At 39.8% G+C, this 25,785-nt stretch overlaps 1 protein-coding gene and 1 non-coding gene across 2 annotated transcripts in view; both read right to left on the bottom strand.

Annotated features, from left to right (window-relative positions):
• Positions 1-7,726: 7,726 nt before the first annotated feature.
• Positions 7,727-7,856, bottom strand: LOC116281244 (small Cajal body-specific RNA 8). The gene has a single exon (XR_004190665.1).
• A 1,009-nt stretch (positions 7,857-8,865) lies between these two features.
• Positions 8,866-25,785, bottom strand: part of ZNHIT6 (zinc finger HIT-type containing 6) — a 49,947-nt gene continuing 33,027 nt past the window's right edge. Inside the window, exons 9-10 of the mRNA XM_006205928.4 lie at positions 12,906-13,030; positions 8,866-9,044 (exon numbers count right to left, since the gene is read on the bottom strand). Of these exons, the coding sequence (XP_006205990.2) occupies positions 9,004-9,044; positions 12,906-13,030 (166 nt within the window). The 3' untranslated portion in view covers positions 8,866-9,003. The remainder of the gene's footprint in view (positions 9,045-12,905; positions 13,031-25,785) is intronic.

Genomic DNA, 25,785 nt, shown 5'->3' with positions numbered 1-25,785 from the left:
CAAAGTAAACCTCTCTTTCTTGTAAAATTTACAAAGGCTTCAACTTGTAACCAGCACATTCCTACAACCTGACCCTTCTGTCCAAATCCCTTAATGCTGCAGCCCAGGGGGACATCTGGGCTGAAGGTCCCGATATACATCAGACAACAGAATAACCCGTGTTATAATATCACAAAACAAGAAGTGCCAGTGACCAACTGTGTTAAACAGCATTGTCTGCCAGTGCCCGTTAATCCTCCTCCTTAATAGGAAGACACACAAGTTTTAGTTAGGCCCATTCCCAACCAGAATAAAGACGTCTTCCCCTGCCCCTGCGAGCAGGTGTGGTCACCCGGCCAAGTTCTGCACATGGGACATTAATGGAGGTGCTGTGTGCAACTTCCAGAAAATGTCCTTAAAGGGCCGGTTAAGATTAGGTTTCCTTTTACAGACCAGCCTAACCCTGACACATACTCTAGCCGAGGGCATAGAGGTTTGCCTGTTCAGCCAACTCCACAGTCCAGGGGCTGTTCCTTGCCACGCTTCATTTCCTAGTGTCAGATTCTGACCCAGTTGACAGAAAATCTAACTTACACAAACTTGATTAAGGGGGAAAAAAAAAGAACGTATTGGCTAATGTAACCGAACACTCCACAGGGACCGAAGGGCTTGGCTTAATCTAAACCCAGTCAGCTTCCTCAGTTGTCAGCAGTCTCAGGCTGGCTCCCCTTACAGCAGCAAAAGAGGCCAACCCGCTTTTAACCCCATCTTTACAGCAGGGGAGGGTCTACCTGCTTGTTCCGCAGGGCCCTCACATTGCACCAGCTTCGGTCACCAGCGCAGATGGGAACCAAACACGAGGTCACATGAGTGGGATACTCTGATCTGTTTAGGCTGATGAAAAGCCACCCAGGGGCAAGGCTTGGGCGTACCCCCATCCAAACCAGACGGCGGGGGACAGGAAGGGGCTGGTAGTTTCCCAAAGGGATTCAAGGTACGCTTGGAAGAGGAGGGGTACTTGTGGAGCAGCAGACAACAGACTTCTACCACGCCCTCTAATGTAACTTACACTTGCACCGTCACTTGGCCTAAGCTTTACAGATTCATTCCTGCCCTTTGCAGAAATACTAAATAGGCCTGTAAGAGATTACAGAATATTATAAAGTACTTCTGGGTGGACTAACTTATAGGGTTTCAAATAAAGTACTTTTGGATGGGCTAAGAAATGACTGGCTTTCCCTCTCACCCCTGAGGGGCACACACATTTGGTAGGTGCAAGGAGGTTTTGAGTGCCTTGGGAAAAAAAAAAAATCGAAATACCAAATCTCACCACCATTCTGCTTGGTGCTTAGGAAAGTGAGAACAGAACAGCTGGTTCATGCTCTCCCTTTGACTGTCCACACACAGGTCAGCCGCAAACAGTAGCTCCCTTCTTACCGAGGCGCATGAATTCATTACCTGGAAGCCTGGAGGCCCGCTCGCGCTGGGCTTCCCTGGCCACCTCAGGCTTTCCATTTCCAATGCTTAGAAGTTTTGTTTGTGAGGGTCCAAATGTGGCAGAAAACTATTTACTGGCTTCTAAGCTGTGCTCGCCGCGGAGGCCAGGGGGCTTGGCTCAACAAGTGACCAGCCTTTCCAGGGAGAGATCTGAAGCAGGGAGTTTGAAAAAACACCTTCCAATCTGTCAGGAACATGGAAAAAGTTGCTGTCTCTTCTACGTTGGCGGGGGGTCCAAAGCCAGCATCACACAGCTGGTTAACCAACTGCAAAACACAGAGACCAGACTTCACTGCTTTCCTTTTAGGAACACAGAGCATCGGTCAGGAGTAGGACCACAGGGCTCCAGGAAAATAAGAAGTTATTGGGCTTTCGGGACTGCCTGTGACCACAGATTCACACCATATGGACTTAGACGAGAACCAACTGTTCAAGGAGCCAAAAGAAATCATGATACCAGGAGATGATATGTGACAGTCTTTTCTCTCAGTAAAAACAACCTGAAGTGCTCAGCAGAAATCTGGGAGAAGGAAAGCTTTTCTGAAATAAAAACTGAAACTATTATTTGATAGTCCTTGCATTGCCTAAATGAGGGAAATAGGAAATTTCCCTTTTAAAAATCATGAAGCTTAGTTTTCCTTCTCCTTGGTTATATAGTTCAGAGCATAAACACTTGCTTCCATGAAACGAAGAAATGAAGACTCACATCTCACTGTTTACAACACCTGTCTTTTCATGGGTTTCCTCCAATCATCCCATTTCCACCTTTGAGGCCATTCCCAAGACTTCTAATAGGTCCTGAAATTATGCTTCCTCTCCTCTGTTGTCTTAGCTCCCCCGAGCCCGACCCCTGAGCCTGGCCTGCTGTCCTGTCCAGAGGGGATGCCCAGCAGCTCTCAGCTGGACTCACCAGTGCGCCAGGCACACGCAGCTCAATGTAAGGTCAACTCTACAGTCACTAACAGCTGTCTCTGCGTCCTCATGTCCTTCCCACATGGGCCCCCTTCACCGCGTGGTCCCGGACAGCCACGTTCCCTGAGGTCTGCTGCAACAGCGTTGAGCAGTGCTCAGGTCAGCGGTGCACAGTTCATAATGGACAATGAAACCGACTTGACACTAACATCTTGGAATATACTAAAAGAAACTGGCATTGGCATTAACAACTGGTTTCAAACTAACTGAAGTGATTGAAATTTTTATGCCCAAACTAGCAAAATATGTGAGTAACACGGATGAAAGACTCAAGACAGGAACTAAACATGCTAGAAGAAACTGTCCAGCAGAGAACAGAGAAACCTCCAAGAAAAGCAGTTTCACAAGCTATGAAGAAAACGGCCCTACTATTTCAAAAAATTAAAGTAGCCCATTAAAATAATTATCCATTTTTAAGTAGCAGTAAACTCTAGTATCCTCTCCAAGTCATTATGAAACATGGGTGACTTCAGGAGGACCTGATGACCTGGGCAGAGTTGCTGAGGAGGCCAGCTTGCCGAATGGTTAGGGACGTCTCCTCTGAAGGCCAGCTTGCCTTGGTTTAAGTCCTGGCTTACCTAAAGAAAACCAGAATGATGGTATTGTACTTAACCGACTCTAGAACTTCCATTTTAACATCCTTGAACTCTTCAGGGCCTTTAAAAAGGCTGCTGGCCAGGCCACAGTAAAGACGTTCTTGTCATTGCTCATGTATGTGTGGACTTGGCGGTGGTTTCTGGTGGAATGAACGGATATCAGCAACCCATCAGTACTTCATTCCACAGACCGTTGTGCTAGTAATTGTCAACCGAAACCCTTCTATTAACACTTGATCCAGGAAACACCAGCATCAGAACTTGCAAAATGGGTGTCAGTGACTTTGAAGCAAACTGCAGAGACGGGTGGAGTGCTTCATTAAGATCTGCTGTGGGGGAAGGGAGGGGTAGCGCAGGGGTAGAGCACGTGCTTAGCATGCACAAGGTCCTGGGTTCAATCCCCAGTGCCTCTGCTGAAAAGTAAGTAAATAAATAAACATCAGTAAACCTGATTACCACTCCCCTAACTAAAAGAAAGTGCTTTAAAAAAAAAAGAGTCGCTGCTTTGTGAGGTCTGAGCCATGGACGTCAGGCTGTGACATTTTAGGACTGCCTTACCCAGTTAATTTCACTTGTTTAAAATGTAAGTACAGAATGCTTATATAAATAAAAATTTGTCTCAGTACATCACATCAATTCTACTTTTTTCATGTTTTAACATCTCAAGTCAGGATATGTCATACAATTAATGTTTTTCATTCTTGGTGGTATACACAGTGGTGTCTTACAATTGATGGAGTCTTAGAGTTGTTGAAGTAAAATGCCTAAAAGAAGGGCTCAAGTATTCTAAATTGAGTTTTTTAAAAAAAATCAGTTATAATTTAATCGGCAGCATTTTCCTTAGTTTACATGAAATGGTACATGTTGCAACTAATGATGTTACACTCAGTGAAACGCGTCAGCACCTACTTCACAGGACTGTGAGGATTCAGTGATGAACAGTTTCAATGTGCTTAGAGTGCTTAGCTCATGCTAAGCTCTGAGGTTTTAGCTATGAACATTAGCCTATCAGTCGGGGGCTTTGTGGTAGATTGAGAAATCAATCTGTAACAAAGCCTTAGATTCTTTTTTTAACCTGGAAAGCGGCCCCGCTTCTCCTGCCTTATTTCAATGGCTACTCTTTACTGAGGGCTTACTTTAGGCCAGAAACGGTGCTTGACACTGTGACGCAATTATCAACCACGGATTTGGCCTTTACGACTGGTTAATACCGAGACTTTTATAAACAATTACGTAAACAGGAAGGAAGATAATACCAGAGGGATTAAGAGAAGGAAAATATATCCAAGGTCCATCATTCACCATTTAACAGTCTGACCTAAGGATAACTTTATCCTCTATGTGCCTTGGTTTTCTCATCTGTAGAATGGATTTATGGTAAACCCCGTCAGTAATGCTGCCTGTAATAATGTGAATCAGTTCCATTCTCCACCTAGCATGTGAGCTCAAACCCTTAACTCGCGGTCGTGGTGAGGAACGTGAAAGTGGAGGGTGAGGGCGAGGAAGCGGCAGGCTGTCTCAGGAGCTGGGGAGGCAGAGGGCGCGTTGATCAAAGAAGGCCGATGAGATGGGCGCCAACTGCCTGGGAGATTCCTGGACTCACTCTCTTCGCAGAAGTGTAAGTCGGACATGGTTCTGACTCAGAGATGTCCCCATAGATGTTTTAACGTGTGTGGATGCCTGCCGTCATGTGCCCGACCACAGGGCGGATTTGGGGCCCTGCAGCCAGACGCAAGGAGCTCCTGGACCGCTGCGGGGGCAGGCTCACTCTGTCATGTTTCAGCCTGCAGCAGTGCAGCCTACTTCCTGTTACTGAGTTCTTGGTACCCCATTTACTGCAGGACTTTATTGTGGCATCTCTTTCACTGTATTGTTGTGAGAAACCTTAAATGAGCTGACGTATTTAAAGTGCCCGGGATAGTGCTTGGGATTCAGTAAGCTATTAATACGCATTAGTTATCACTCTTACTATCAGTGTGGTATCAAAAACACTCAACAACCAGTACGGCATGAGCACCAGCCAATCAGGAGACACACGCAGTGTGAGCATAACTGAGTTCTCCACGGGAGCAGCACGGCAATGACTGCTCAGGCTGGGTCTCAAAGAGGTAGAATCCGCTCGTGTGGAAGAACAAGGAGAAAGGCACTTCAGGGGGAGGAAGTCTGGGATGTGTATACGGTAACCTTTGTGTTGCTTTATGAGACTGAAGCAAAGAGTGGAGATGAAAGAAAGATGGCTGTAAAACTAGCCTGGGGCCAGGTCATGAAGAGCAAGGGTCTGGAACTTGCTTCACTGAGAAAATAAAACTGGCAATAGCAGAGCTGTGTAGGAGCTCATTAAAGACTTAAAGATGCATTTGGTTTTGAGGTGCAAAATGAGCACAGTCTACCACTCTCCAATGTGGAAAATGTTTACACTTTCGCTCATTTTAAAGAACATATGCACACGTACTCCAGACAGCTTTCGCCGACCAAAGTTGAAAGAAAATACTTTGAAGTGAAGTATGGATCCCCAGAGGTTTATTTAAGGGCCTATTTTTATTTAAGTAGTCTTCATTTTTTGAAGTATTATCCTCCGGTATGAGTCTAATTTTAAAGTTAGTATTTCTCAAATGTTGATAAAATTGGACATTTGCAAAGCCCTGATGGAAACAGACTGGTGCTACGGGCATCTGATCAACCCAGCAGCAACACGTCAAACACAAATGGGAAGCAAGGAAAAAAAAAAAAAAGCCAGTAACGGCAACTCAAAGCAGCAGAGGCATCAAGTATGAACTAAAATCGCTAGTTAAAGCCAATGAAGTTTACAGGTTAACTCTGAATTTCACTCCTTACGCTACCTCATATTGGAAACCTCTTGCTAGTTAAATTCAAGTAAGCGTGCGGTGGACGCTGTTACTTTTATATTCTCAGGAACCACCTTCCCTCTCCCGCTCCCTACACCCTTCCTTTTTCTGACAATTTGCCCTTCCTTTGGGGGAACTCATCAGCTCAGGAATGGAATGTGATCTAATCTGGACAAAATAAAAGTTCTTACCCCAAATTTTACACAGCCTGCTGCCATACTGTGGTTGTGATGACATAAGCTCAAACTGTCAACAGCTGTCACCTCACATCCTAACCTCCCTGCCTCTAACTCCGAAGAGTGCATTTCCAAAGAGAAAGTCTGGCTGGAAGAGAAAACCAATCCAGGGGGGAAAACATGAAGGCCAAATGTGGGAGATAGAAAGATGGCTTCTTGGGTTGTTTGTCATGTCCAGACTCCGCTGTCTATGAGCCAATAAACTGCCCTGCATTCGGACACTCCTGTGAGCTGTTTCTGTCACTTGCAGTTGAAGGACAATTGGTTAATAACCAAAAGTATGCTGTATCTACCTGAAAACAAACACATTTTAATATAGTAATTTATGATTAAATAAAAGCCTCAGTATCTTTACTTAAAATTTAATGACTAATATGTAAAATCAGGTACAACGTATTGTATATGCCATCCAAATTAAACAAAATGTATACAAGAAATGGTTGGCATTACAGTTATGTGTTTAACAGTTTGCTATATGTCTTGAAACCTGAATCCCATCACTTGCTACAGGAAAACAAACTGGCTCAATTATACTTAGGAATCTTAAATATTATAGTAACTCTCTTTAATTCATATTTATAAGATGAACACAGGTGTAAGATTTATTTACTGTAAATTTATGGCTATTAATCTCACATGTAATAATGAACAATTATGAAAGGCCCACCATCCCTTTGAAATCATTGTTTAAAAGATAAAGAACGCCAGGTGGAGCTTTTCTCCCTCTCAGATGTGGTTCATGAACAAAATGCAGGATGTTGAACTTGATGCGGGTCAGGAAATTTATTTATTCATCAGAATTTGTAAGGAATCGAAAATGGTGAGGGCCTCTGGAAACACACACACACACACACAAACAACTGGGTTTTCATACTAAACTTCTAGGGCTCTCAGTGAACTATTCCAGTTTCACCCCCTCCAAGCAGTTGACATGGTTATTCACCAAAACACATGTTTAATGTAAATCCTGTGGGAATAAATGTGCATATTAATCAAACGAGCTGATAGTTACATTACAGGAACTGTGCTAGTTAAATTCCTTCCTATGAAACAGCCTGTAATTCAAAGCCTAACAGAATTCTAGACAATAGAGATCAAAGATGCATTAGACTGTGTAGGGTTTTTTTTCCTTTCTTTTCCCTCCTGGGTAGGGGGAAAGTACAGGACAAATTCTTTGGTTTTTGTCCAGTTTTCGATTTAAATTCTAGAGGGGATGGAACTCAATACTCTTCTTGGAAATGAGACTACATCATAACAGATTTCACTGTCAGGAAATTCCTCTCCACCCTGACATTCAGATCACATGCCCTTTTGTGCACTTTATCCCACTCTTCCCAATAACAATTTTTTGACACATTTGATTCAATTCATTCTATTTCTTGTCTGTTTCAAGAAGACAAATTTCACTTTTCGTTTAAGTATGAATCTCTTTAAATCCCATTTAGTTGTCTCTGCAGGAAGTGTGAAAAATGTAATTCTAAACACAGTTTTTACTATATGAGAAGATTCCAGAAGCTGCTTTAGAAAGTACATATATTTCTCAAGTGGTAAGACCTAACTGTCTACGAGTTACATTTCTACTATTACCTTTTTTTTTTTAAACTGTCTGCACGTATCTGCCCATTACAGATGTAACTGGGTTAGTCTTGGTCATCACAGGCAGTTTACCCTAGGGAGGAACAGGGACAACCAGAGCAGTCCCACAGCCCAGTCTGCGTACCAAGCTCCCAAACACCCTCACTCTTACTTTTGTACCCAGGATCTCCGTGGCATCCTTGGCTTTGCACGCTCCTCTCCAGTGTCTACCCCAAGTTACACTTACCTGTGTTTTTTCATATTTCCAATTGTTCCAAGTCTCTTTAATTAATACCTCTGGTTTCCTTTTGGTCTAAAACTTATTCTAACTGTAAACTAAAAATGAATTTCATTAATGTCCAATTGTATCATTGTTTTCTTAAGTACACAGATGCAATACAGATGTAATCATCTTTTAATCATTTAGAGTCATATTGCAATTTTATAATTGTATAAATTCCAATAAAACTAGGAAACGTTAATATGTGAGATCATAATGCACACAGAGCTGCCATAAGGTATAAATTAAGCCATGTTTATACATAAATACACATACGCATTCCAATGCCACTTTGAGGAGTTCCTGGTGTTTTCTCTGTAGTTATTGCTAGACGTTCCAAAACACAGCAGAAAACGGCTCCTCACGACGCCCCTGTGTGGTGACGGCAAGAGCGGAGTGAGAATGGGATGAAAGGTGCAGAACTCGCGGTAAGACGCAGCTCACCGTGTGGACAAGTGGAGTCAAATCTGTGAGCCCTGATGGTTCCAACAACACCGCCGAGCCACACTGATCTTCTGAAGTGAATATAAGAAATGGTGGTTCACAGTATTTAGACAACCCTTTACACAGGACATTGTACTGGGTGCTACCCAAGTGAAAAAGACCCATTTCAAGTCGTCTCAAGAGGTTGTTACATGTGAATCCCAGAGGCAAGAATGGGCAACGCAGGGGTCAGCCCCCCTGAGGCTGCAGGGCACGCCCACGGCCTGTCTGTCCGGGGGGCTCCGCAGCAGGGAATGCTGACTTTGTGGCTGACACAGGTTATGCCTGGGTTTGGTCCTGCATCTAACCAGCAAATAGAAAAGTTTTCCGCCTACAGCATGAAGCATATTAAAGCCCAAGCCTGACAAGTGAATTCAAGAGGCTAGAAAACAGACTGAAAAATCTTTTCACTTTGTTTAATTACTTTTCAGAGAAACAAAACATTCCATCCACCAAGTGACAACACCCTCACATCATCAATACGGCCGGTCCTCCGAAAGTGTCTGGGAATTTCCACGTTCTTGCTCCAAAAGAAGTGCTCAGTTTTCGCTGCCTGTGTTCTTAGCAGATTCACTTTTCACTGAAAAAAATAAGTAAATACACAGTCAAGTGTTTATACTGTTCCTGTTTGGCCTGTTCTGTTTTCCCCTCTTCTCTGCTCGCCTCTGATACATACCAGCAGCACTGCTCACGGGGACAGAAAACCATGTCATGTCCCAGGCAGCTGGGATATACGACTCCGGCCACAATAAATAGAGAAATGATGTCTGAAGGTGGCAATTATGTTTTGTGAGGTAACATCCTTCCTGACTCTGTGGAAGGCTGGGGAATGGTCACTTCACAGTGCGGTCAGGATCCGATACTTGCACCGCTATTATCACACAGGCTGGCCAAGTGCGGTTGGAGTAACTTTTTCCAAGATTTTTTTAAAACTTAAAATTGAGGGTCAGTATATGTTGAGTGCATGTGGGCTGACAGAAGGCTAGCTCATCGCCATCTCCTTCCTTTCACGGGAAAGAAGAGTCAGAGCAGAAATGGAGCTCCTTTGACACATTGATCGCCACGTCACCCAAATCTGGGTGACAGCTGTGTCTCCTCAGGGGCACCCCCTCCACAGTGGGCGAGCAACGTGACAGGGGAGCTCTGTCGAGACTGCAAGCACGCAAGACGGCGATTCACTCACCGAACTGAGAGTTCCCTGAGGACAGGCCCTGGGCTTTCTTCTGTGTACCTGTCCCCCTAGTCTAGCACAAGTGCTCAACCAATATAATGCAAAGATCCTCTAACTTTTAAGTTTTTTTTTTCCCCTCCAATTTGCAAAATGGGAACCAGAGGAACTTCTCTATTTATTTCATTGACTAGTGATGCTACAAGGTAGTGACAAAAAAAACACTTTGAAAAATGTTACGGTTAGAATACAGGTTAATTTGCTGGAAGTTTATAGCCCTTTATCTCTGTTGTGTAGATAACGAAACTAAAGCTGAGAGGCACAGTGAATGTCAAGGCCTCAGCTAATAAGAGCTGGTGTGAGAACCATAGACCGGGACTCTGCTTCATACTCACCGAGTCCTTTTCATGAGTGAGGCTCCCAACAGATCCCATCCAAGACACCGTCCTCACCCCTGTGGAATTCCCTAAACTCTAGCAGAGCCCTTCAAGGGTCTCTAGGACATCACAGGGTCGTTGTTTTCTCTGCTGGCTTTCTCTGCGCTGAAACCATTACAGAACCTATTGCATCGTAAGGTCTACATGTGTGTTCCTGTGACTGAACTCTACCCCCATCTCACCGCCACACACACACACAAAACACACACACACACACACACACACACACACACACACACAGGAAGAAAAAGAGGGAGGAGGAATGAGGGTGGGAAGGAGAATGAATGAAAGGATTTACTGGCCCAGCAAGAGGCTGACGTACGAGTGGCTGCTGTGACAGTATTTTCACTAATTCAAGTAATCAGGTTTGGGTTAGACGCCTTAAAAGGCAGAGGCATGTTCTAATTTTGAGCTATATTAGAATAACAGAGACATGTGTTCTGCTGACCTTACAGAATTAACGGGCCTTGTGCCCCACGGCACTGCAGTTTTGGGGAACACCCCTTCCTTTCTTTGCTTACTGAAGTTGCCCAGTTTTCTTCTTTTAATGGCGCTCCATACCTTTTTCCTTAGACTGAAATGCAGCACGCTTTACCGTGCCATTAGATCTACCAGCTAGCTCTGGCAAACAAGGGCCCGTGAAACGAGTCAGGCGCTCTGAGCCCTTCCCACTGCGCTGACACAGGGTGGGCGACCCGCGCTTAACCCCTCCAGTCTGGTGGGCTACCTCGCTGCTTTCCCTTTCTCAGTCAACCTTTTTCATTCCGTACAAATCAAAAAGCAAGCAAGCAAACAAAACTTGTCTACTGCCCATCAACATAGGCAGACTTTTGAAAACATAAACTATGGCCATCTATGATCATAACAAACATTGTAACAATCACCAAGTGTGCAGACAACTGAATCCCAGCCCAAAAACACATTTTCCCCGGACTGGAAGAGAGACACCTTTGCTATGAATTCAAGATCAAAATCCAACTTTCTTCCCTCCGGAGAGAGAATTTCAAGGCTTTCCAAAGAAAATGTCCTGCTCTTATATAACCCTCCTCCCGTATTAAGAGCCGCCCTGCAGAACGTCCAGTGTTGTGGGAACGTGCAAAGAAGAGGGCACCTTGAAGGGCTCATGCACACACACGCACCTGCAGGAAGACCTGGCACTATTTTTAAAGTGTGTGTATTTATGATGCGACAACACTGATAAGGTCCTTTAACTCCTTCTAGATCCTCCTTGGTTCTTTGCAGCTCTAAACGACCCTCCATACTGAGAGCACGAGTCACTTACGCTTCCTGTAACTCAAATGTAAGTCACCAAAAAACAGCAAATTTTACTTCAGAGGCTTCCAAGTACACTACAAAAGTAGCCTTCTCTTTCTGCTCCGTGACAGGAAGACTCACTGCAATGTGCATTCCTAAACAAGGTGAAAAAGAGGAGCTGTGTGTGCTGTGTTTATTTACACAGACAATGTTTGCTCTGGCTAGAAACCCACATTACTAAACAACTTTCCCTGAAACCAACATTTAGAGAGAGAGAGCGCTATGTGAATTATATTAAGGAAAAAGTAAGGTTTTACACAGCTTAAAAAAAAGTGAAACAGGTCATTTAGAACTGAAATTTCTAATTTAATTTAAGAAAATAAAACTGGATATTCTCAGATTGTACAAGATATAAAGTCAAGAATTAACCTAAAGATTTAGAGACCCACAATTGATTATTAAGTTTCACGCTTGCCAGTTAAAAATCTAGTTTCAAGCTGTGGCACTGACAACATTTTGGCTACTCTGAAAAAAGATTTCTCCTATTAACTTCCACAAAGATTAAAAAAACCACCATATACACACACGGAGAAGACCCTTACAACAAAGGTTACTGCCTATTACAGTCTGTAATGTTGGTGTAACAATAAAAGCTGAACCACACATTTCAAATAATGTTATTTAAAAAATAGAATTCAATCCAATCCAAGGATTCTGTGATTCTCTGGAGTTTGTTACAGTGAAACCTGGCCTGCACCTGCAATTCGCAGCTGAGCATGCCGTCTAATGGTTTTGAGTTACGGTGAGTGAGTGTCCTTCTCTCCCCTTTTAAAAGTAATTTTTTCATTTTATTCCTCTTCTAGAACTTAAATTCAGAAACATAATTAGTTTACTTTAATCAGTAACTGCATATATGGAAAAAGCATTTTATATACTAAACTTTTACAGATGCCATTTCCAGGTTTCATACTTCTTCCATTACTCACCAAAGAGGGAAAAATACCTATTTTTATGGAATCTCTAAAATGCCAAGGCATATAGCCAAGGAAACAAAATCAGAGAAAGTAAGACCAGTGGGTTTAAAAAAAAAAAAAAGGGAGATAAAGGGTCAAGGCCATGACACCAGCTTATCCTAAACGCAGCCCAAACCTTAAACCCAATGTTCCCTGCAGCACCTCCCTTTCCACAAAGTAGAACACGAAATATGTTTTGTAACCCCTCATTTTTGAAACCTCTGTGGAGTTTTAACTGGGAAGTCAATTTACCCGGTCATGGACAGATTGTTGCTTAAAGGCTATTACCTTAAAAAAAGACAGAAGCACACTAAACTCCTAAAAGGAAAAGTACACATATCCTTTTACAGACAGACATTCAAACTGATTCACTTTGAGTTGATATAAGCTTACATGCTCTCTAACAGGACAGGAGCAACAGCTCATTCATTTGGTTCCTTACACAATTATCTGTAGTTACAGAGTAAATTCAGTGTGTAAATGCAGTGGGAAAATATATAAAGACAGTCATGTAATTGCTTCAGTCTCAGTAGTTATTCTAAGCATTACAGGAACAAATTTACACTTACCTTGGTGAAGAATTTTCATGTCATTACTGTATTCTTTTAATACCACATGTAATGTTGGGTATTCAATGATCACTTTGTTCTTCAAATTGTCAAGGAGACTTTTGTCAGGATCCAGTTCATAGTATCTTACAGTAAAAAAGCAAAACAAACAAAAATCACAGCTTTATTCAAAATTACTCATAAAAAAAGTGAGCCCCTTACATTAAAACATTTTTAAATGGTGATGACATTAATTCAGTAGTTATTTCCTTATAACATACTAAGTTTAGTATAGCTAAGAAGTTCAGGTACAAGAGCTATTATTATAGAGGTTCTAAGCTAAATCAAAAGCATATCAAATAATTAGACATTAAGAGAGCTCTAGAACATGCCATTCATTTTCACATCAAGTAAGAGATAAAGGCTGACTTTTACATAATATCTGTATTTGACATGTCATGAATTTTTCTTGGATAAAACACTGACTAGTTAAAAATTCAAATTCCTCAAATACATTTAGTTTGAGTCTTAAAAGAAAACCAAACAACTATCCCATGATAACTAATTTCTAGTGACACATGATGGTAAAATAACTGGCTACCAAGTATTTTTATAAAAATTTAACTCTAAATTATAAATACTTTCTGGAAATATATGTTGCCATATAATTAAATTTGGCTTTCCTTTATTTTAAAGTTAAAAAAAAAGAAGTTTGAACTTATGAGTGAAGTAAAAGCACAAAATTTAAGAATTACAGAGATTATCAGTCATGGTATCGTGACGCAGCCAGTAAATTAGATGCTAATGTTCCTTAAGGTATGAAATTCTCAAATCATTACTCTAAAAAAATTGTTTTTGAAGTTTATTTAAAGATGCATTCCCCTAACATCCTCCCTTGCCTGCTTTCTGGGGTAGGAGGAAAGGGGTGGAATTTCAGCTCGCTCACTAGGGAACGTGCTGGCATGTGACTATCATGTCACGACAAAGAGGAGAAAGTTGAGATCACATTCACCAGTGTAGTACAGAGGCTCTCCGCCTTTTTTCCCTCCATCTCCCCTGAAGACAGATGATATTCACATGCAAAACACACATCCCAAGGGATTCCCAGTCTGATAGCTGGAACTCCATCATTTCCCCTTCCGCTCAAGAAAGTGCACTGGAATACCAGTGTTCCAAGAGTGACGTCATCATTGGGATACATTTGAATCTGCTGTAATTTTAAGAGTAAATCATTCAAACTTCAGCATTTCTTAATTAATAACAAATAATTTGCACCATACCTTGCAGCTGAGACGTGCAGCACACTTACTAAGAACTCTTGGTGTAGTGATTTCTCTGTGTTCTAATTTTGCTCTAAGTTTGTCCCGTGCAAAAGTTTTCCAATAAGAGAAAATAGAAGTGCTTAACAAATGCAACGCCAAGCCCACTTATAGAAACTAATTTCTTCTTAAGAAGTGGGTGACAAGTGAGAGAACAACTGTGAAACCAAAACTTTATTTCTATTTGCCTGACTGCACATCCCAGCCCTGGAATTAAATTCTTCATTTTAGACTCATAGAATATTTTTTATGTTGAAAAGAAACTTGAAATGTAAAATACTCAGTTTTTTCCCTAAAGCAGCCACCCTGTGCCCATAGGCCACAGGACGCACGCATTCTTTTCCCTGTGTAATGTAATACAGATGTGCTTACGACACTTTAACAGTGGTTCTGGCATTCAAGAATTAAATGCTTCACATCTTTTATGCAGTATTTCCCTTTGAAATCAGCAAGTGTTTTTTTAAGAAGTTAGCATTAATTATACAAAAAAAGGCGAGATTAAATTATACCAAAGATATCAAAATACAAAATTAATTTATAAAGTAAAATATAAAATGGATATAACTAAATTTTTCTTAGGAAAAGCAAGACATGAATTTTCAAATAGGAACTTTTAAAGCGATATCTTACAAATACCTGTAGTAACTTATCTTCTGTGCGTTTTAATGGAAACAAAGGCTTCTATTAAGACACTTCCCAAATAAGGGAATGTCTTCTACTTATTTCACTTTTTTGGTAAATAATTTTCAGTGTATATTCGATGTTTTAGGTGCTTTATTTCTTTTTAAAATATTAAATCTCCTTTAAGTTTCTCTAGATTTTCAAAGCTAAAATTAAAAAAAAAAAAAGGAATCTTCAAAAGCCACATGGTAACCAGAACCTAGTATTATTGCTAATACAGTATGAAGTGATCCCAGCAGAGGAACATTTAGAGATACTTAAAAATTACCACGTGATAAGTTATACATTATTTCAATCTTAAAACTATAATTAATTACACTTGTTTAATTAAAAAAAAACTGGTCCTTATTTTATGTGCCATGTAGGCTTGTAGGATGTAAAGCACTTAGGATGTAAAGATTTATATAAAAATTTATAATGAATTGTTTAAAAATATTTTATTCAAATGCAGTGAAAACCTGGTATGTTCTGTGGTTTTAATTAGAACCACTGAATCTTATTTAGTGTTTACCCTACAGTGTCACACACTTCTAATCACAGCACTACTGCTTTTGAGTGTCAAGAAGCTTCAAGGCCTCAGTTTTCTAGTCTGTCACAAGGTCAGATTTCACTAGATAATCTTTAACTAATGTTCTGAAGTTCTCTGATTTTCCTACTACCAGTCGTTACTCTTAGTCTACCGTTAGTCTACCATTAATCTATTTGCTAGCAATTAAGAAGTAAATTATGTGAACTATTTTATAAAGGAAGGCTATCAAACACATATGGGCAACATTTTGTGGACCTGGGTTGTAGTTAAAGGAAGCAGTAATTTTTAGTGGTTGCTTGGGTTTGGAGTCGAACCCTCAGTTACAGTCCTGGCTCCATCACTCACTGGCCTGTGATTCTGGACAAGTTATTTAACGTCTCTAATCTCTAGTTTCCGTGCTTGAAAATGGAGGTAATAACAGTATTGTTTCAGAGAGTCACTATGAGGGCTGAACGATAAAACACAGAAACTGTGAGCTCATTTACACAGTGTTACATTTTTATTCATCTAAAATAACAACACATTCTTACAGATACTTTACTTTGGGACAAAGTCAGTGAACCTCTTCAGTAACAAAGGATGGCACTTTTACGTAAGCATTGAAACACTTATTTTCCTTTTTATGCATTTTGCATTTTAAAAGTAGCCTTACAACTTTCAAATCAATATTTTACATCATATTTACTTCTAAGAGGTACTACTTTGGATGTTTCTGTTCCCATCATCTTCAGGCAGGTTGTAGAGTCCAGCTTGGCGATGCCTAAAGCATCCTTTGCAAGCCAATAAGTCACTGAATCCTGAGGGACAGTTTCGCCTTTTTTAATACTTTCATGAACTCTGGTGCTTCCAGTTAGTAAAAGGGCTCTGCCACCATAAGACAAACTACTTGGTTTTGAAAGAACTAAGGTACCAACATTTGTCTTTTCTTTTACCCTTAGGGACCCTATCAGACGGTTCCCCTTGTGATTTCCCTTGCTCGCCCTCAGCGGTTGCTAGCGGACCCCGCCCCAGGCAGCCTCACAGGGGCGCTGTAAGGGCAGCACGGCTCAGCGCGCTGAACAGGTGTTAGAGAGAGTGACATCGTATAAATAGAAGTTGTCTTGATACTCATGGGTATGCTTTTAAGTTTGGTTCTGTTACTAACCTTCAGAGAAACTAGCCAAGTTCTTGAACTTCTTTCTCTGCACTTTATTAGCAAATTAGGATTAAAAAAAAAACTTCTCATAACTCAAAAGGAGATAAAATTAAAAACAAAATCACAAACCACTCTATTTCCCATCTCATCACTGATACCCCCTAGATCACCTTCTCTTCCACCTCCTAAAAAGATACCCTGAAACTAAATTTGAAAATTTTCCAAATGTAACAAATTAGTAGCAATCCCTAGGCCACAGAATTTTTCCACTATAAAGGAAGGTCATCCAATGAGGTGATCACCAAGATGCTTCCAGCTCTAGAATTCTAAAAGTGTTGATATTTCTCTGCCAATGGCTGCAATTAACCTATATTCCTAATAGTTGTATTTATTTCTTAACTTAGGTTTCTAAGTTAAAAGTGCACCTGATTCCAAAAGTACACAGTCCAATCTCTTGCTGTTTAAAAAAAATTAACCTTAATAGAAGTCAGTTTATTGTTGTCTAAGAGCTAAATGTTTTTAAAAGTATGGCTCATTCTGGTATTATCTGAATTCAGTAAGGTCCCTGAATCAATTATAAGCTAAATGTTTTAAATTTGCACTTAAATTCTTTTAAAATAACAATTTTAAAAGTACTAAACTTATTCTAATAGAGCAGAAACAGAACAGATTACGTGAACAAACTAGCTTTTAAAATCCAAATGAAAAGGAAGAAACCAGACTGTTAACAAAGATCTGCAACAGGAGAAAAAACAATACATAAACTCAAACTACAACATATAAAATAAAACTAAGTACAGGGGTCAGTTTCTGAACTCTTCTGTTTAGAAGAAAAAGGTATTATTTAAAATTTCTCCAAATAATAGTCCCTTGTGACAATTCTTGCAACTCATACTGTCCACGTCACACTAGAAACAGATTCTGTCAAATTTTTTCTTACCTAATTTCTCCTCATTTTCGTATTTTAAAAAATACAGTAATTGAATTAGTGGCTTATTGCGTTTTGTCTTGGGACTTTTATGTAAACATGCAAACGAGGACTCCACATGCTTGACATGGGGGACCAGTCATGAGGAGGGTGGTGCAGACATACACCTCCGCTCGGAAAGCTCAACCACTCAGCACCGTGCGGGGAGATGGTCCCAGGCTGCTGATGACACGAAAGCTGTGGGATGTGGTGAGAGGAAGTGACCAACTACACATTTAAAACACACTTTAAAGAGGGCCGTACGAGGCTTGCTCTGGATGCCATTTGTTCAGTCTTTCCTTATCCTCACCAGTCAGCTCGATTACTTTTAAATCCAGAAGGCCTGGGTTCCAGTCATCACTGGTCCTTACAAGCTGTGACTTCTCAAGGGTACTCAGTTTTCCTCATCAGTGTAAGGATGGAAAGGTTATCTAGTCACCAGCTAGCTTGTAAAGATTAAATGTAATAGGTGAAAATGTTTCTAAGTGTAACTTGCCAAACTAACATCAGTAATAAGATTTTATACTCCAAAGGTGATTGAGCATCTTTAGCAGGGAAATAACATAATTAACAGGAATTATGTTCATGATCTATATGAAGAGGCTAGTTAGTAGAAAAAGCATGAACTTTGCAGACAAAAAGACCTCAGTCCAAGTCCTGGCTTTGTAACTATAACTTGCTTTCTTTGGAGAAGTCAAATTGTCAGAGCATGAGATTCCTATCTTGTAAAATAGAGATAGAACGTATTTCATTAGAATTAATGCATGTGAAAATGTAAACAGTGCCTGTTCCTTCATCAATTAACCCCTCAAATATTTATTTAGTGTCTACCATATACAGATAGGCTGCTAGGTAATGGAAGTTCATAGAAATAAACCGCACAGTTTACTGGGAATGCTAGTCAAATAAACTGCTACCACATTGCGTTCGTCAGGACAGTGCTACGATAGAATCTTAAGCAGGGTAGATACTCAGTGAACCTTCTCTCTTGTATCTTTTCCACCTCCCAATGCTCTTTCAGGCTGCACTGTGCCTGTAATAAATACCTAGGCACTTCATTTGCTAAACCCTAGCTCCACTCCTTAACTGGTTCTTAAAAATCCCTCTTTCTCCATTGATTTTCTCTTAGTTAACAAAGGAAACTCTAATCAGCCTTATTCTTTTTTTGTTTTCTTTGGGGGGGGAAGGGGGAGGTAATTAGGTTTTAGTTAATTACTTAATGGAGGTTCTGGGGATTGAACCCAGGACCTTGTGCATACTAAGCATGTGCTCTACCACTGAGCTATACACATCTAATTAGCCTTACTCTTGTTAACAAGACACACGCCTCCTCTGGTAGTAGACTCAATGCAAGAATCCGATCAGTACAGATTGCTACATCTTCGATCTCTATTAGGAACTATCACTTTGGAAAATATGACTGAGCTGCTCAGAAAAACTTTTGCTTAAAGGTTAAACAGTTCATGAATTAACTACACCACAGAATTATATTATTTTAGAGTTAGCAAGAACTTACTCTAGTCTTTTTTTGTCTTCCAGGTGAGGGCACTGAAGCCCTGAGAAGTCAAGAGTCTTACTCAGGGTTGCTCAAGGAGATGCACAGTTGGAACTATAAAGCTGATCTTTTGAGTTCTTCACATAACTGTTTGCTTGTCCACTTACTCCTCACTCAACACAAATTTACTGAGGTCTGCCATGTACCAGATACTGTTTTGGAACTAGTAGGTAAGTAAACTAGTAAGTATTCACTAGAGATGAAAAGATGAAGGCTTTCCAGGAAGAAAGTATATGTAAAAAAGGTAGATAGAGATAGATAGAATTCAAACAGTTTTGGTATCTATTATAAATTTCAGTGAGAGATCTGGTGGAAAGAAGGTCAAAGCACTTTGGCTAAAATGAAGTATTTGAGTCACCTAGAAATTTCAATTAATTATGTCATTATTCCCTCTGAAGAGTATGTAAAGTTGGACACAAACTATTATTCAACATAACTAGAATAGATAAATTTGGTAGAATAACATCAAGGTGAGAATTTAAAATATATTTCCCAAGTTTTTAGAGAAAACTCTCATTTTATATTTTACCTAATGCCCTTAGCCAATTAACCCAAATAGTTCATATCTGATATGAGATCATCACTATGGAAACTGCAGGCTTATAATCTGTAAGAATTTGACCATCATATCACTTTGAACCTACTTTTCAGCACAGCCTCTCAAATTAAAATTCTCAAGTTCACAGGTGAGAACTTCAATAGCTGTGCTCGCCTCTGCCCTGTAAACCAGCACTCACTCAGCTGTGCCAGTGAGATGAGTTTCAGCCTTCCTTGAATTCACTTTACAGCCCTCATCATAAAACTGCCTCACGCAGAATGTAACACGAAACTCATTCCATCACTGGGCGTGTCATCTCTGAGATGATCAAAGTATTTATTTAGCCCCCTGCTCTACATACTTCCTTGATGTGTGTGGACATTCTTCAGGTTGATTCTAACATTTTCTAGTCCTTAAATGATCCTTTGCTTCCTTGTTCTAGGGTCTAGACCCAAAAGGTGGCCAGAGGCTAAGACCCTTTTGAGCATGTACTCATCGTGATCTTGACTCTCACTTTGGAAAATAATTGAGAACCCCAAAAAGGCGTAATAATGAACTAAGGTTGAGTTCCACACAATCTAAGAACGTGCACTGTGGTCATTCATGGTGCTGAGAGACATGTGCTATATTGCAAAGAACACAGCAAAAGTTTGGAGGCAGGTAGGCATATGTTTGGATCTAGGTCCCACCAGTTAGTGGTTACAAAGCCGCAGGCAGCGCTCTCCATCCAACTAATGTATAATGTATAATTATAATGTATAATGTATGTATAGTGTAACATAATTATAATGCATATAAAATGCTTAATCAAGTACCTAAAAAAGAATAGGAGGCACTCAGCAAGAGGATATCACTGATACTATGTTCCATTAAGACACTCATCAGCCTCTAGATTTAACCTTGATTTTTTTTTTTTAAGATTTAACATTGATTTTAAATCACTCTTGCAGTAAATATTTTGTGTGTGTGTGTTTGGGAAAACTTATTCAGGTTCTTCACACTTTTTTTGTTGATACATAACCTAAAATAATTTTGGAAAACAATGATACTTTTGTACATTAAAAAACAGACATCTAAATTTCATTTAAAATCTTTACTCACAAGTTTAAGTAGATATAAAGAACATAATTTATGGTGTGGCGTAAACATTGATGGCTTAAATGAAAATGTTACATCACTTTTATGCAAATTCACTAGAATCTAAATACCATGGGAATGATACCAGTATTTTTCATTTAAAAAATTTATGAACAAGTCCTTCTTAACAGTTACAAATCTTACATGGTTCCCTTTCTTCCTTGAAATTGTATTTCCATTCTAATTCTCTACCAGATTTTTATCCTAAATAAATGTATGCATGGAAATCTTTTACTTAACATCCAATCATACTTCTCTGTAACAAAAATGTGTATGTAAGCTAAAAATTTAATTCATTACCTATGACCTTAAGGATTTACTGTTAAAATTTCTTCTGTATTGAATAATTTTAACTATCACAAGTATAAAACTGATCAAAACACAAACATATTACCAACATTTAAAGTAAGCTCTTCTTGGAAATGCATGTTTTAATGTGATGGGTGAGCACTGATGATGGCATCTTCTACTGTATGAAAGGCTATTTACTACTGATTGTTAGATTAAGTGATTTCCCCCCATTTATCTCTGCAGCACTCATTAGTAGAATTAAATTCCAGCAGGAAAACAAGAGGAAGTTTAAGTAATCTCATCTAAAGAGCACACTGCTCTTACTCACTAACCCTTCCCTCATCACAGTGATTCTCAAGGGATCTAACTAAACGGCAGGAATGGTCTCTGGCTATTTACATAAGACAAGGCACCTGCAAGCAGTTAATGCTGTTCCTGGAAATCCTGGCATTCCTTTAATGTTGTCTGATATATATTTAATTCTGCGGCATTATCATCAAAATAATCTTAACTTTCAAGATCTTCAATCCCCTAATGGCAGGGTATTTTTTAAAAATCCTAACTTTTAACATACATATTATAAATTTCCAGAATAGATAAACAAGACCATACTGTATAGCACAGGGAAATATACACAAGATCTTGTGGTAGCTCACAGCAAGAAAACAATGTGACAATACATGTATGTTCACGTATAACTGAAAAATTGTGCTCTACACTAGAATTTGACACAACATTGTAAAATGACTATAACTCAATAAATTATGTTTAAAAAAAGACTTAAAAAATAAATTTCCTATTTAGAATATCTTCAAAGTATATATTTCAAACATTCTCTGTAAGCCTGAAATAAGATTTAAATTTCTATTTCTAGTTCAATTAGGAAAAGGGTACAGACTAATATCTTTAAGGATGTAGAAATTTGATTTAAAAAAATTCATCCTAATATTAAATGGCATATTTCTTTACACAACTTCAACAACTCAACTGAGTAAACATCTACCAAATAGTTACTATATAGAAAACATGTCAGACACTGTATGGGATTCAAAAACGTCCTCAAGGACTTCACCATCCCGGCCAGTGTTTTTCGAAGTGTGGTCCCAGGGGTAAGTTACATTGAGGTCCCCTGGAAGGCAGAGACTGCAGACAGCGCAGGTTTCTGGGTACCATCTATGCAAGACTGACTAAACCAGAAACTCCGAGGGCTGGGCTGGAAATCTACATTTCCAACTGTCCTGGGTGCTTATGATGGACACTGAAGTCTGAGAAGCACTGTCTGACAAAAGAAGAAATACAGGTTAAACGATCCGCTGGAGAGACGCCTGTGGTACGGGAGCATAATTAGCCAGGAGGGAGCTGGCAGCACTGTGAGGGAGGCGGGCAGGAGACTGGGCTCCTAGAATCAACAAGGGCTGAGAGGTGGCGCTTTCGGGCAGAGCTGAGAGTCCAAGAAGCCAGAATTGGAGCAGGAACTGGGAGGTCGGCTCCGCTCGAAAGCAGAAGAGGGTCTTTGTCTGCTGGTGGGCAGGTGTTCGTGAAAGCCAAAAGAGAGGTCAGGTGGGTCTCATTTGAGGCCTTTCCATAGGCAAAACCAGTTTCTCTAAAAGCACATAGGAAAAAGTGTCTTCTTAACTTCACAGCAAATGATTTTTAAATACTTCATGTTACAGATCCAAAGAAAGTAAAGTAACCTTAGTTTTTTTTTTTTTTTATTTAAAAAACATCCTCTCAGCATGGAAATAAAATCATCCAAGAGAAATAGCTCATTCTTTTGCTGGTTGCTTTTCAAAAGAAAAAAAAAGTGTTCCAAAATTATGAACTACAACCAGCACAGTGGGAACAGCTGACAGAGTCTGTGTGAGCACAACAGGGTGGCCCCTCAAGAGCGATAACCTGTGATGGTCGTGAAATCAAAGCTTATATGAAACGCTTTAATTTGGCTTGGGTTTAGGGTCTAAACTCTTGGCTTTATACGCCAAGTTTTGGAGGTAGAGTGAAGGCAACTGGTGTGTGCACCCACCAAAAACTGACATGCAGAGGCGCCATGTTTTCCACGGGGCACCTGTTACATCACCTATATTAAATACATACCTACTATGACCACGTACCTATCGCCCCTTGACTGTGAGCATCCCGAGGGCCCACCTTTTAGACATCTACGCATCCCCAGGGCTTAGCACTGTGCTGGCATGTGGAAGGGACTCGGGGAATACCAGCTGAATAAGTGAGAAATAAAGACTTGATCAGTCTTAACCCATTGAGATACTTTAGGTCAAGGTCACATACCAAAAATTTCATTCTCAGAACAAGTGCTACTTTTTCCGAAGAAACTTTAAATTGTACTGGGCAGTTGTTATAATAAACTCTCTCTCTCATTTTACATATTGAGAACTGAAGCCCCCAACTGATTAAATGATATACAGTCACACATGACCACTAAAAAAAAATCTTTTAGAGCAGGAATTGGCAAACGATGATCAGCAGGTCGAATTCAGCCCACTGTGTTTCTGATAATAGAGTCTTACAGACATACCCACTCATTTAGTGCTACGACGGTGGGCTGACAAATGAGACCATATGGCCCACAAGGCCTAAAATATTTACTCTCTGGCCATTTGCAAAAAAGCTGTCCAAACCCTGCTTTAGAGTATTGAAGTGGTATCAACACCTCGTACGTAGCAGGCACACATATATTTAAGTGAATTAGTACACTACTTATTAAAAAAAAATTAAGACTGAATTCCTATTGTGGGAAAGTCACTGACTCAGCACTGCAGGAAATACAAAGATGCTTAAGTCAGCCACCATCTTCAACAGGGAGTTTATTATCATACAGGGTAAGTTTTATTGGGGTGAGATGTAAGGACTGCAGGAACCTATGAGAAGTACAATTTTTGAGGTTCAAAGGATAAGGAAATCACATCCAGTTGGGGGTAAGTGACAGGCTCCACCGCAGACACGGACAAACAATAGTCTTCTCAGAAGAGTGGCGAGGACGGAAGTAAAGGAGGCTCACGCTGGAGGCCAACCACGCAAGGCAGGGTGGTGAGAGAGAAGTGAAAGATGGCTCTAAGGTCTATGCCTCACTTACGAGAAGAATGACAGTGCCAATAACAAGGAATGACTAGCAACATTAGTTGATTGTTTACAAGATGTCAGGAACGTAATCAGCCTATTTAAACCTCACTTAAAATGACACACACACGGACATACACACTAGGAACAAATGGATATGGTGTGATGAGATTTAAAAATGTTGTTTTAAGATTTGATGAGATGTATAAGAGAAGATAGGTGCAAACCAGGATTTGAAGTCTGGGAGAAAGGCTGAAAATATCTCTAGATTTGGGAGTCATCTGTACAGAAATAACGGTTGACAGCATCTTAAATAAACAAGCTCCTGAAGCTTCATGTCCTTCCAACGTCAATTTATGTCAAAAGAAATGTAAACTGACATGACTGGGTATCTGTCCCCTTGTTGTTAGTGGTGAGTGACCTGTCGGGAGCATAGTTAATATTGAACTTTGAGTACTTTCCAGACGTGTAAGAAATCATTTGGCTGAATGAAGTTGTTATTTAAAAAAAAAATAATGCACAATACAGTCAACTGCCGGCCACATGGAACTTCTTGTTTTAAACAGATTTCCTCCTTTTACTGAGAAAAGTAATCTCTAGGATTAAAACAACAACAAAAGCTCTTACATTCATTGAGTCAATTCAGTGAGATGTTCATCTAAATGTTGCAACTTGTAATGCATAAATAACACATATTTACTGAGACTGATTTGCTATGTGCCTGGCATTGTCCTAAGTAGCTGACATGCATTATCTGAAGGTAATTGTCACAACAATGCAATATCATTTGTCCTCATCCCCACCTTCAGATGGAAAAATATATTTAGTAACTTTCCAAGATCTGTATCAAATTTATAACATTATTTCAAATTTATAGAAAATCTAGCTTGATGCAGGTTTTTGGATAAAAGCAAAAAGGTTATTCTGGAACATCTCATAATTTGGGTTAGGTTTGAGAAGCAGTGATTTAATAAATTTAGTATTTGTAATGGTAAGACTTCTGGTCTACAAAGTCTAACCTGGAACCTCTTAAAGTAAAATAAGATCTACTTCTCCACAGATTATGTATTCTGGAAGGATATTACTATTTCTCACTGGAATATGATCTAATTTCACTCTGAAGGGACTCTATTAATATGGGGTCAGGCCGTTATTTTTGAAAATAACGTTCCCGAAAATGATGCCACTTCTACTTGAAACTCAGCATGCCCTAAACCTCTCCAGGCTTCGCCCCCATCTCTCAGAAGACAGATCCACACCAGGTACCCCATTCACCTTGTTTTTTCCACTACAATAGAACTGTACCCTACTTGGTCTTATATAAACCCCAATTTTTATTTATATGCCAGAAGAGTAAATGTGCTTAATTAATGGTTTTTGAGTAAATTTGGAAAGAATTATCTCACAACAGCTTGAACTACACCTTTGTCAAATCAGAATCTTATATAAACATCAAAGCAGCAATGTAAACATAAAAGATAGAAAATGTACTTGAATTTCTTTATGGAAAATAAATAATTCCATTAATAAGTAAAATACAGGTCTAAAATGTAATAGATTTGACAAATTACAGTTGAATGGACAGTATCAAAGCTTGGAGTATTCTAAATTTTTCTGTCAGTAATGTTAGCCGCAATACAATGGCTGCCTCTGCTAGTGCCTGGCATTACC

This window comes from Vicugna pacos, chromosome 13, assembly GCF_048564905.1.
Source record: "Vicugna pacos chromosome 13, VicPac4, whole genome shotgun sequence".
Lineage (NCBI taxonomy): Eukaryota > Metazoa > Chordata > Mammalia > Artiodactyla > Camelidae > Vicugna > Vicugna pacos.
The sequence above is the reverse complement of the archived record's forward strand: the minus strand, read 5'-3'. Positions and strand labels throughout refer to the sequence as shown.